Here is a 13708-nt window from a genome sequence, read left to right as displayed (position 1 = left end):
CTTCAATGATAGGAAACCATATACTTTTAAGGTATTGGATGTCAGCCTTTGATGAACAGCCTTTTTCACAAACTGATTAATTATGAATTGATTCAGAGAAACACTCAGCAGACTGATAGATAATGGATGGAATTGTCGCTGCAGCTCTAAAATGATAGAAAAGCAACTTGTATTTTACCACATAAAAATGTCCTTTAACAGCTGCAAGTCAAAAAAAGACTGCAACTTCCAATTAACTCTATTTTGACAGTCAATTGTTACATATAGGCCTATAAATATAACAAATAGAAAAACAGGTATTGGGTCATGTAGGATTTCAGGTTTTTATTCTCACACTTTAGCCACATTTAAATTAAATAAGTCACACCTTTTAGTGTGCCATATTTTACATAAAACCCTTACCTTGGAGATACACTGACAGCAGATTGCAACAACTAACATGGGCTATTTTGACACCCACCAACTTGTTGCATTATTGAAACTCAGTATAACAAATACTAGGAAAATATAAGCAGTCTGAATAGGATGTGTGGAAGAAAAAGTGCAAACATAATGCAATCATCTGTTGACAGACCTGCTGTCATGCCTGAAACCCCTGGTTTGTTTAGGTTTATTTGTCATTTCAGCTGTTCTTTGGTGGCGGTGGTGGTGGTGGGTGGGGGTGAAAATCTATTTCCGTGCCACTGCTCGTATTTCCGGGTTGTGCCGGGTTTTTTGTGCGAAAGTGCTCAGCGGTGCGGGAACTGTGGAAACTTGCATCAGCCAGGAGGAACAGCCGGCCGGTCTGTCCGTTGTTTGGAGGCGAGAAAACCCAACAATATGGACAAAACCTGCGAAGACTACAGGATATTTAAACTTTAAACAGCAGCAGCAGCAGCAGCAGCAGCGCCCTCCTCCTCCTCTTCCTCCTGCATGTTGCTGAGCTTTGTTATTCTAACTTCATAAAGGCAGTTTAACTCTCAGGGACACTGTGTTCGTGCAGCAGGACATCATCCACTTACATCAAGCTGCATCTGTGTGAATGAGCAAAGTGCAAGGTCCCCTCAGAGCACAGATATGAACTGTGAGCAGCTCTAGCTCCTGTCTTTACCTCTCCAGCTAACTTATATGTACCTTTTTACACCTTTGTTTTTTATAAGCTAGTTTTACTTTTGCACCGAACATGTCGTGCCTTTTGCTGGGAGTTATACGAAGGTGAGTCAATATGACTTTATGTTTTTTTTGCGATTAAGTCATGTTTTTTGCTCTTTGAACGCGACACTGACGGTGCATTTCATTGTGCTTATGTTTTCAGACTATAGAAAATAGGCTGAATGTGTCATTCCAAATGTATTTCTGCCTACTTCAGTTTACATACTAAAGGCCATCTATGTAGCCTGTTTTTATATTTTATACACATATAACAGTGTGTGTGAATGTCTATAATACATTGGGAACACATTTATCTTTAATGTGAACCACTCTCCCCACTTTTTCTGAACTTTTTTACATGCACAATGGGCTGTAGCATAATTTGCATCAATGTGGACCATAGTTAAAATTGAATAAGAATACACAATATATACATATTTTAATAAACTGTTGCAGAGATAAAGCTTTGATCCTCTCTATGCCAGCATTCATGCAGTATTAATTCATTGTGAAAAGGCTTTTTTTTAGTTAGTAGAGAAAGCTGATTGTGAAATCACTGACTGCCTGCTGCTATGCTGACTGCTGCCAGAAACTTGTCAGACTTGATCTCAAGAGAAACTCCTCTCAGATCAGATGACATCTTAGCAAAGATGTGAAGGTGACTTTATAGATGGTCTGAAAGTGATTTGAAGGATGATCATCACTCTGCTTTCCTTCTCTTCACCACCTTTTCCCCCCTTCCAGGCTTTGTGATGATACCACATCACACAGGGAATCTGGAGTAAATGTGAGCACTCTGTGGCAATGTGTGTGTGCGCGTGTTTTAATTTTCTCATTAAGGAATGCATGTGAGTGACACCATGGCCAGGGCATGTGAGTTTAGTGACAGGAAGCTCATGTTCCTGAGCATTTTGTTTGTGTTTCTGCTTGAGAGATTGGTAACGTCTGGAGTCATCACTCCTCTCTTTGCTTGAATGTCCTGGAGCATGTTTCGTGTATCCCCCGCCCCCTTCCTCCTCCTCCTCCCAGTGTACTCACTGTACCATATGTGTGTGTTAGGCTAATGTATGCAGCACGTGTGCATGTTCACAGTGATACTCTGGCTTGCCTGTGCTTCGTGTGTAGACTCTGCCCTGAAGAGGCTGTCGACCAGGATCAGGCAGGGTGGGTGAAGTGGGAGTGTAGGCGTGTCTGCCTGTGATGGGTGAGGATTGGCTTGCTGATTTGGAGGTGTGTTTGGAGGAAAAGTACTCCAGATGCAAGCAAGGGGAAAGGTCACATGGATAACATCTGTCATTAAAAAAGTGACATTCATCAAAAGGAAAAAAAAGAGATGCTCACTGTCTTATTGTCAGGGATAATTGCATGTAAAAAGTTTTACTGAAACAGATGTTTCGATAAATGTACTTTGTCAAATGGAAGTATGGGGGATGGGTGGAGGAATGGGGAGACAAAGGAATGATGTCAATAAATGGGTGGGAGGGGGGCATTGGGAGCAAAGGTCATCAGAGTCTGCTCAGGATTTCTATTTTTTTTTCTGATGCAAAGAAGGAAGAATAGAGGTGCTAATCCCATCCAGTTTCTCTCTCAAATCAGCCAGCACTTGTGCCCCAGTGAGCAAATGATCATCTAACAAATGCTTTGCTTCTGTTAATTCATTTTTAAATTCAATCCAGCACATCTCCTGACCCAATCATGATCACACTGGAGATAATTTTCAGCACCACCTGAATGGTTGTAGTAATTAAAGGCATGACAGCGGATGATTGGGAACATAGGTAATTGAATTAGTGTGTAGGGGAAAGAGCTTAAAGCACTGAGTAGTTGATTTAAGGAGAATGGTTCATCTATTCTTTGGTCCTCTTGGGTTAAAAGTCAATCTGGGGTGCTGTTATACAGTAACATTGTTCATTTAGTTCACCTTCAGGTGATCATTGGTTTATCTCTTCAGATCATAGTCAAAGTCTAAAGTCTCCAAAAACTGCTGATTTGTTGGAGAGGGTGCAGAGAAGTAACCATCTCGACCAACTGGAAATCCTAATTGAATTATTATGATGGCAAGTATTGAAGAAAGATATGAAAAATTGTGAACATGAAATCTCAGAGGTCAAGTTTTAGTCGGAGAGAGAAAAAGTGGCATGGCTTCGCTGTTCATTGGCCAAAAGTCAGTTTTTTACATCAACTAATTTTATTTTGCTCAGTTTTTGTTACAGTAGCATCTGTAAACCAATACATTGGGTTTTTGATCATATACCTGCAAAGACAGAGATTTTTTTCTTTCATATATGCACACACTTCATGGGTAATTTGGGGTTCAGTGTCTTTCTCAGGGCTTTGACATGACAGAAGGAGTGTGGGTTCAAATCACAACCAACCTTATGATTAATGAACGACCCACTCTCCCACCTGAGCTACAGATGCCCCCAAATTGAATGTGAAAACCAAATTGCTGTCAAAATCACAGAATCTGAGAGGGACAGTAAAAAAAGGACACATTGAGATGATGTTCTGTCCCTCACTGTATGTCAGGCCTCCGTTTTCAGCACAAACTAGACTGCGTTCATGATTAATTGCTCCCACATCAATGGTTACACAACTGGCACGGTACTGATCACCTGTTCGGAGGGAGTTTGATCCCTTAGGCTGGTGTCAGACTGTTTTCAGCTCTTTGCCTGCCCACTGTCAAGTTACATGTTATCTACTTTTCTCACCGTGAGTGTCTCAGCGTGCCTGCCACTCGTGCCCTTTGTACACTGCGGTCAAATTTTACATGTGTATCTGCATGTGCGTGATGTAGGAATAATGACACACTCAGTGCAGCCAATTAAGAGCCACGTGCCAGCGCCTAAGAGGACAACTGCATAGCTGTCTTTGAACAGCCTAAGTGGAAGAGTGTGATTTGTATTCCCAGTTGAACTGATTTCAGACTGGAGGTGGAATGTGGGTCAATTTATGGTTGAAACTACTTTTAGAGCGCTTTAAATCTTCATTCATACATTTCATTTGAGGAACACAGAATATAAATCTCTCATCTCTCTGTAGAGGTCATCAGGGGTCATAAAACAAAGCACATACACACATTGTCCGCTGTCCATTGTTCAACCATTGCTACCAACAGACAGGAACACACACACACACAACAGCTTGCATAGCTGCAGCCCTCTCAGTGGCTTGTGTTTGTGAATATCATGCTGCTAATAAACAATAGGCCGGCCCCCTGCATGCCTCTCTCTCTGTGGAGAAGTCCGTTTGAGGCTCTCAGGTTGCACTAACCACCCCAGGGCAGCAAAGGCACCTCATTGTCACTACTGTCACATGAAAAGCACACAACTCCGATCTGAGGCCTTTTGTTGAAGGTGTTGGTGGTGCCTCGTGCTCTTCTCTGGCCTTTAAAACTCCCATCAGTATCCACATGTGTAAAAATTGGATGGGTATCAATTTGGATTGAGCAGCAGTGAGGAGGAAATGGTACAAATGACAGACATGAATTAAAATCAGGGTTACAGAACATCAAATACTTGTATGAAATAAACAAATGGACAGATCCTCAATATGATGCAGACTTACCTATCATAGTACAGTAAAGTGATCATATCTGGAGAGAAATAAACAAACTAAGAGTATGAATTTGTGTTAACTGACCTTACCAAGCACCTGACCCAATGAGGACTCTCTCTCTCTGCACTACACTCTGGTTAGAGTTGGGTCATCCAAGTTAATCTGCACTCATGCATTGTATCTCCTATCAATGGCAATTTCAGCATCCTATAAATGATTGAATTAGATCAGACAGAAGGCTATGTATTCTCCAGTTTCTGTGAATAACGGTGCCCATGAGGGAAAAATAAAAATTTTCTAGCAGGCTACTGTAGCATTAAGTGATATAACACAGGACTTTCAGGCTGTTAAATTCATTTTTTTTGTGTACCATGTGGTAAAAACTTTGCATGGCAGGTCTTGCAGGAAAATATCTTTGCACAATGAACTCCACACAATGGAAAGAAGACTTGATTAGTTGATAAGGGTTGTCTGTAATGTGGATGTGTCAGTCAGTTCTATTTGTGTTGCGTTACACCCAACCCAACCACAGTCCATTGTAAATGTAAATTGCCTCACTGATCCACTGCAACTAAATGAAATCAGCCTCTGACTCTTTGGACATAATAAAGATTGTGTTCTGTAGGAGTTACGTCCAGTGATTGTCATTGGATTTCCCTCTGGTTGCCTGTTAATGGTCAAAAAAGTAAAAGATGATTTAATGCCCCTACTCTTTCAGGCAGGGTGGCGTTGGGGCAAGTGTTGGGGTTCGGTCCCTGGCCTCCATCCCTTCGTTGCCCCCAGCGGTTGCAGAGTTTGTCAAGGGAGCAGTAGACGAGTGCAAGCCCAGCGGTGTGCATGTGGTGACGGGGACGCCAGAGGAAACGGCCAACATCCTAGCAGGCCTGGAGAAGGACGGGATGGTCAAGAAGCTTCCTAAATATGAGAACTGGTACGAGTTTTACATTTGGATACTTGCATACAATACCTATGCAAACTAGAGCAGATAGTTAGTTGTACATGTTAGTTGTTTCAGGACAGACCTTACATTAATTATTTATATGATAACTTATAGTTAGTCTTAATTAGACAGGTTCCTAAAATTTAGAGCTATGGGTCAGGCTTCACAGTGCCTAATTTGCATCCGATGTTCCTAATTTTTCTGCATCTTGATGTTGTTTGGCAGTTGGCTCGCACGTACAGACCCGAAGGACGTGGCTCGGGTGGAGAGCAAGACTGTGATTGTGACCAAGAACCAGAGGGACACCATTCCCATCCCTGCTGGAGGCGTAAAGAGCCAGTTGGGCAGCTGGATGAGTGAGTCAGACTGGCAGAAAGCCAGAGAGGAGCGCTTTCCTGGCTGCATGGCAGGTATGTTGTTGGATATGAAATGTTTGTAGCTTGTTGCCGGGAGAACATGTCATGTTTCCTCTTTTTCAAATGACTTTGATATCATCATACATTCAAATGGTAATCGTTTCATGTGGCGTACATATGTCTTCTATTTAAAACTCTGAATATACTAGGAAAAAACTGAGTTTTAGGAGGGGTTCAAAGATCATGAAATCGGGTGGAAACTAATAAGACTCAAAACAGAACAAAAATGGGGTGTAATAGGATTATACTGCAGTTAAAATTAACTTTTTCTTCATGCATGATACAGATGAGTTTGAGTCACCACAAATGTCAAAAACTTTATAAAGAAGCTCCCAAGACATCTAATATTCACTAATCCTTATTTTAGTCTTTAAATGTAGTTATTTTAAAAATTTGAGGCCTAACAGTCTGTTGTTTATGCTTCTCTTTCTCCTCTCTGTAGGTCGGACCATGTATGTGATTCCCTTTAGTATGGGTCCAGTGGGCTCAACTCTGTCCAAATATGGTGTCCAGGTACTGACTGTGCTCCTCAACACTTCTTACTCTGAAAAACAGAGTATCTTTCTCAAGCTATGGTTTAGGAATCTAAACATTTCAGAGTAGCACCAGGCTTAAATGAGCCTTTTAATGATATTTATTGTGTTTAGTGCACATTAACACATCCCAGTACTGTGGCCATGTGAATGCCTTATAGGCTGGTGAAGAAAAAGGTTTTCATAATAATCTTATCATTATTGCTGGAAAATCAGATTAAGAGATACTTGTCTTTTTATTACTGTGTTGTACCATTGTTTTTATAAAGTCTTAAGTCACTGTATTGTATCTAACAGTGCTTGCTTTATCACAGTAAATGACTATAATTTATGATATACTTTAATAAATTACTAAAACATTTTATGGTTATTACTCAGTTGAAGGCTTAGGTCAGAGAAAAGGGTGATAAATATATCGTTCTCCTTCAAGGTGACCGACTCACCGTACGTTGTGGCCAGCATGGGCATCATGACACGAATGGGCACGCCTGTCCTGAAGAAACTGGCTGAAGGAGTGGAGTTTGTCCGCTGTCAGCACTCTTTGGGACGACCTCTACCACTCAGAGGTACAAATTCCAAGAGCTTGAAACATGTTATATCACTACTTTGTATTTTTTTTTTAATAATATAAGATTTTACAAATTCTCTTCCCTTCCTCTTTTCCCTCTGCAGCCCCTCTGGTCAACTCATGGCCCTGTAACCCAGATAAGGTGCTGATATCTCACCTGCCTGACTCCAGGAAGATCATGTCCTTTGGCAGTGGCTATGGGGGAAACTCTCTGTTGGGGAAAAAGTGCTTCGCCCTCCGTATCGCCTCCCGCATTGCCAAGGACGAGGGCTGGCTGGCTGAGCACATGCTGGTGAGATAGGAGGATGACACATTGTGACTGTGGCCTGTTGGAAATTCATTCTGGTATAGTGAACTTGCGAACTCACTGGAGGTTCAATTCTGGGAAAATAATACACAAAGAAATAAACCAAGTTAGCTTGCAGTGTATAACAATGCTGCTTCAAACCTCCTCCTGACACCTGTCAAACTACCCACATGCCATCGTCATCGTCTGGTTGAATTTTAGTATGATCAGTTGAGAAATGCAAGCATGCATAATTTTAAATTAAGTATATTGTCCCTGAAAAACTACATTAAATAGATAATAACATGGCAGGAATTTCCTTCTGTAGACTGACTTCTGTAGAACAAAGGCGCTTATTTAAATGAGGCCTTTTTTGTTCTTTTGAGTGATCATTATTAATTAAAATTGTATTAGACTGCAACTTTTGTTATGTATAGATGTAAGATGGTGTTTTTTTAAAATCTTCATTCACCACTCTCTCCTCTCCTCAGATCCTGGGTATCACCAACCCTCAGGGAGTGAAGCGTTATGTCGCGGCAGCATTCCCCAGTGCCTGTGGTAAAACCAACTTGGCCATGATGAAACCAGCTCTGCCGGGCTGGAAGGTGGAGTGCGTAGGAGACGACATTGCGTGGATGAAGTTCGACAGCCAAGGTGAGAGGGAGGAGACGCCCTCTGCTGCTCCATATGCAGTGTAGTAAATCAGAGCTCACTTATCTGATGCGTCCGTCTGTCTCTGCAGGTAAACTGAGAGCCATCAACCCAGAGAACGGTTTCTTCGGGGTGGCTCCAGGTACTTCAGACAAGACCAACCCCTATGCCATGGCCACCATCGCTAGAAACACCATGTTCACCAATGTTGGCGAGACCAGTGATGGAGGCGTGTGGTGGGAGGGTCTTGACCCCCCTGCAGCTGGCATCACACTCACAGACTGGCACGGCAAAACCTGGAAGCAAGGTAACGTCAGCCTGGACTGTGCAGGCCTTAAAAATCCCGATGGTCTTGAGAGGCAGATGATTTGTTTTGACCTTGAAGTCACTAATGAACATTTATGAGCATTCAGCAGTTTTTTACTGATGTAATTTTAGTATGAATCATGTTTGTTTCTTTGCCAACAAAGACATCTCATCCCACCAGGTCTGATTATTAAAAGGCTCATCTGTCGTCAGTGTATACAGTGCCATCTAGTGGTGTGCCTTAGCAATACCATTTAAAAAAATAGTGACCCAAAGATGCACACATACAGTATATGATTAACATTTAACTGTTCATATGGTGACTGTTCTTTAGGAGTTTTTTTGGCCAAATGACTTTGCTATGAAGTAGTAATAATAATAATCCTCTTGTTTCCTCTTTGTAAACAGGAAGCTCAACTTTATGCGCCCACCCCAACTCCCGCTTCTGTGCGCCGGCAGCTCAGTGTCCCATCATTGACCCCCAGTGGGAGAGTGAGGAGGGCGTTCCCATTGACGCCATCATCTTCGGTGGCAGGAGGCCAGAAGGTTGGTGCTGCTTTCACCTAATTATATACATAAAAAAATTCTCTCCAAATAGACACAGACATTATTTGATAGACGGGACATTTTCACATAGATTTTAACGTTCATGTTTTTTAAGGGTATTTTGCCTTTAGTTGATAGTGATCGTTTAAATACTGACAGGAAACACTGGGGTGGGGTAAGGCATGCAAGACACATTCTAGCCACTTTGTAATGCTGCACAATGCTTCTGTTGTCTTTCACATTTTACAAATTTGAATCATGACTTGTGTTATATCACTATGAGAAGTCATAGCATACAAGTAGTTGTGCAGTAAACATGATAAAATGTTGACATTGTCAGGAGTTCCTCTGGTCTACGAGTCTTTCAACTGGAAACATGGAGTGTTTGTTGGAGCCGCAATGAGGTCTGAGGCCACGGCAGCTGCTGAGCATAAAGGTACACACACACACACACACACCTGATCTTCATATGGTTTCAATTCCTGAAACTGCATTTGTATGGATTTATAATTCTGTGTGTAATGTTTTCTTCCAGGCAAGGTGATTATGCACGACCCCTTTGCCATGCGGCCGTTCTTCGGCTACAACTTTGGTGACTACCTCGCTCACTGGCTGAGCATGGAGAGCCGTAAGGCCCCCACTCATCTGCCCAAAATCTTCCACGTCAACTGGTTCAGGAAGGACCCTGCGTCTGGCGCCTTCCTCTGGCCCGGCTTCGGCGAAAACGCCCGCGTACTAGAGTGGATCTTCAAGCGCTGCGGCCGGGAGAGGGAGGACGAGGGTGCCAAGAAGAGCATTGTCGGCTGGCTGCCAGAAGATGGCGCCATTGATACTAAAGGTCTCGGCAGCAAGGTAGACATGGGTGCTCTGTTTGATGTGCCCAAGCCTTTCTGGCAGAATGAGACCAAGGAGTTGAGAGCATACTTTAGCCAGCAAGTTGGAGCTGACCTGCCGGCTCAGGTGGATGCCGAGCTGAAGGCGCTGGAGGACAGGGTGCACAATTAAAACCCTACTGACCCCAGAAACAGAGAGGGAGTCACTGATGACAGGATTCAGATCATTAGGGTGCAATCAGAACCACTGGTTGGGTTTACATACAAAGAGAATTAAGTTCTGAATGGGTTAGCTAAAAAATCCCCACTATCAAACTTTCTCTATGCATGAAAACTCAACCAGTGACTCCTTCCTTTCTCTTTTATGAAGAGAATTCAGTTCAGAATGAAATGTCAGAGTTGGTATGAGAGGAGAAGCTAATAATCTACAATACAACGTCTACCTTTCTGTCACTACTTCATACTAATGCTGCAACACTGAGGGACTGGTGCTGGGTTGTAAGCAGGAGGGAGGTTTGACTCTCAAAGTGAAGGTTAGATTTCTGTGAAATTATCAAATGTGTCATGTAGAGACGCTACTGTCACTCGTCTCTTCAGTCACAAGATGGTGCTGTAGCACAATCAACATGGCCTAGCAGTGCCAGACATTTAACAATACAGTGTCCAGGCTGCTAATGTTTACAGGCTGAAACCCAAAGATATTTTTTTGGCAAAAATCTGACATGCTTTTTAACATTTTTACTCATTAAAAGGTTTTAAGTCAATTTTAGCACCAGCTCTTCTAATACACTATTGACCGAGTCTCATGAAATGTTCTTTATTTTTAAATTGAGCTTTATATCCAAAAAAGAAAAAAAAAAAACATCCATCAGAGATCCATTAACTACTCAATACATTGTAGCAGGTCTCCAGTGAGACCCAGGATCACTATGCATAATTCATTTTGCCACTTTTGTAATGTTTGTGATTAAACTGTATGATTTCAGGTGATGTTTACACACAATATGTGAAATTTTGGACCAATAAATGCGACTGAGATTATTAGGTATTTTTAGAAGTTGTATGCAAAGGTTTTTATTACAGTGCAATGAATAAATAACTTCAAATGCATTTTTGTTCATTTTTGCAGTCATTAAAATACAAATGAATATGAAATAAGTAATATACAAGAAAATGGGACATAATAGATGAACATTAAACACTAAAATTTAATACAATCTTGTAATGCACAGTTTATATGTATGTGGAAGAAAATATGATGGGCACAGGACAAAAATCAAAACTGCTGGATCCAAATTCTAATCTCTTCTATTTTTAAGCTCAGACTTCTTCTTCAGAGTCATACTGTGTTTCTCGCTATATGAGGGTTAAATCTCGAGTCTTGAGAAATTATATGGCTATCTCCATAATCAGAGCACAGGGCTGTAGTGGCATTAATAAAAGCGCCGACTACATCTCTGTGAGGAGTGTGGACATAGAAAATGAGAGAAAAAGAAACAAGGAAAAGAGAAAGCAAGAGACGTGGGGAAAGAGAGACAAAGAGTTGACAAGACAAAAGAGATCTGCTGGTACTCATGTCTTCCACATGATAGAGACTGGGGCAGGGTTTCCAGTAGCCTAGCAGGTGAGCACCACATTTGTACGACCCATGTACCACTTATTGTCATACCCCACTGTTGTCACATGAGGGGCGTCTGGAGGAAGGACAGTTAAATGGCAGAAAGGTAGTCCAGTACATTGAGTTTAACTAATCACTCATAGGTTTGAAACAGGCAAAATCATGTCAGAGTGTGAACAGCAAAGGAACAGGTGAAATAATAAGTGCTGGGTTATGTGTGTGTGTGTGTGTGTGTGTGTGTGTGTGTGTGTGTGTGTGTGTGTGTGTGTGTGTGTGTGGTGTCTTACACTGAACCACCAGTTTCACTGGGGGGCTCTCTGGTTTGACCTGAGTCCTGTGTGCCAGCACGCAGCTGATGTCTTTCCTGTTATCGGCTGCTGTGGGAACCATGTGGTGGTCGCTGCTCATTGTCAAGGTGTTGTCTGCACCCGGCTTAGACACTGTTCTCCCATTGCCATTGGCTGACCTGTGGTCACCCAGGAGATCTGGGCAGCGGGGTGGCCATCCAAAGACTCACATCACGCCACGACAACCAGCTTAGTGCCTGCTTCCACTGTTATGACGGAGGCCGAGTTCTGAGGCTTACCTGATGGTTGGATGGACAGTTGGATTGATGCAAGGATGGACGGTGGAGAGAAGATTAAAGGATGCAGAGATAAAATGGAATAAGACACCTGAGGGAAAAGATAATGCACATCATTAGTGATAAACAATTTGAGTCACCAGCCAGGCAAAAAAACAACAAAAAAAACTTGATCTCCAAATATCCTTTCCCCCCGCTCTCTCTCTCTCTCCTGTCTTTTTTTTCTCTCCAGAGCTTCAAATTGTAAACAGTTATGAGCAGCAGTGCAGCAAACACAACCCAACCCTAAATCATCTTTCACTTTCCGTCCATTTCTTTTAATCTATTCCTTCTCTATCTCCATCACCCACCATTGATAAACAATTTCCAAGTGCATTTCCATACACAAATTCTAAATCACTACATAATCAGCCCCCATCCCCGCTCAGTCCTCATACCTCCTCACTTGCCCTCTCTGATATTAATTTATTTAATTAATGACATTCTTCCTAGGACAAATGACGGCACTGATGGCTCAGTCCAACGTTTTTATCGATTATGGACTATGGCAATGTAATTTATATGCACTCTCCTGCTTCTACTCTTAAATATCTATCATTATGCCCTTAGGTTCATAACTGGAGAAGGTTTTAGAACACATTGCTGTATTCTTTGTGAGAAAGTTGAGTGGTAGTCTTTGGCAGTGAAAAGAGAAAGGCACTGCAATCTATTTATATACAATTTTCTCCTTGGCAAACTTCCTGGGTATCTCACATCTTTTTAACTATGAATCATTGTCACACTGCACTAGATCCCAAGTCAAACAAGGCACATGGACCTGCGTTATCATTTTATGTTTTGTTTGATTGCAGTGAATTGGTCTCATCTACCTGTTCGACCATGATTTACACACCTGCAGAATCCAGTTGATGCATAATTGACAAATACTTTTTATTACAGGAAAAAGCCATATGTTTAGTCAAATATTAAGTTGTGCATTCACGTAATGGCCGATGTCTATTTGCTTCAACTGTGAAAAGCAAATTACAGGACCAAGCAATTCCAACAAATTATACTGTGTCAAGTCAGCACAATAGGCTGCAATTTCAGGATGAAACAAATATTTTTATTAGAATTGTATACCACAAACCCAGTTTAGAGCTGATAATCAAGTAATCAAATACTAACAGAGAAAAAGAAATACAATTGCAGCATGAGTGTGTATCTGACCCTTGACTGACTGACTGATTGAATAATTGACTGACTGACTAACTGACTGACTTGAATGAATGACTGACTGATTTATTGAATGCATATGAAATCACGTTCACCAGAGCGTTGCTTTTGTTTGGACATCAGTTCTTCACGCCTTTACCGTAATGCTGGTTCTGCCTCTGTCATCGCCCTGACAGCTGGTGGTCAAGTTTAAATTGGTCCCCTCTCAAACCTTTTCAAAGCGTAGAAAAGAAATTAAAGGTAGAGTGTTGCTAATAATGAGCTGTAAGTTTTTTTAAGCGACAGTTTCTTACCGTGCAGTGTCGTTGCGACCAAGAAGAGCAGTCCGATCATTTATGTGCAGTCATGCCAATTTCGGGCGTCATGTCTCTCCATGGTTGATCCTCTTTATAGAATCAGACGCGCTGTCTCTCTGAAATATAGTCTTTGTGAAATCGAAAAATTCAGTTTTTTGTGTAAAATCTCACTCAGTCAAGGCGGAAAAACGTGTGTGGATACAGGACAGACCGGGGTCCGACAGAGAT

General features: G+C 41.8%; 1 protein-coding gene across 1 annotated transcript; it reads left to right on the top strand.

The window, feature by feature from the left end:
- Window positions 1–715: 715 nt before the first annotated feature.
- Window positions 716–10878, top strand: pck2 (phosphoenolpyruvate carboxykinase 2 (mitochondrial)). The gene is made up of 11 exons (XM_067577979.1): window positions 716–1194; window positions 5408–5620; window positions 5855–6039; window positions 6488–6558; window positions 7009–7144; window positions 7251–7438; window positions 7924–8086; window positions 8175–8390; window positions 8798–8935; window positions 9276–9371; window positions 9471–10878. Exons 1-11 carry the CDS (start codon window positions 1163–1165, stop codon window positions 9938–9940), a joined length of 1908 nt encoding a protein of 635 aa, XP_067434080.1. The 5' UTR covers window positions 716–1162; the 3' UTR covers window positions 9941–10878.
- Window positions 10879–13708: the final 2830 nt, after the last annotated feature.

Source organism: Thunnus thynnus, chromosome 21, assembly GCF_963924715.1.
Source record: "Thunnus thynnus chromosome 21, fThuThy2.1, whole genome shotgun sequence".
In the NCBI taxonomy this organism is placed as follows: Eukaryota; Metazoa; Chordata; class Actinopteri; order Scombriformes; family Scombridae; genus Thunnus; species Thunnus thynnus.
This window is presented reverse-complemented; position numbering and strand designations above follow the sequence as displayed.

Excerpts from the sequence above, each read along its gene's own strand:
- pck2 (XM_067577979.1), top strand. The coding sequence starts at position 1,163 with ATGTCGTGCCTTTTGCTGGGAGTTATACGAAG. Across the intron at positions 6,040-6,487 it reads CTTTCCTGGCTGCATGGCAG|GTCGGACCATGTATGTGATT; the intron begins GTATGTTGTTGG and ends TCCTCTCTGTAG. Across the intron at positions 8,391-8,797 it reads CGGCAAAACCTGGAAGCAAG|GAAGCTCAACTTTATGCGCC; the intron begins GTAACGTCAGCC and ends CTTTGTAAACAG.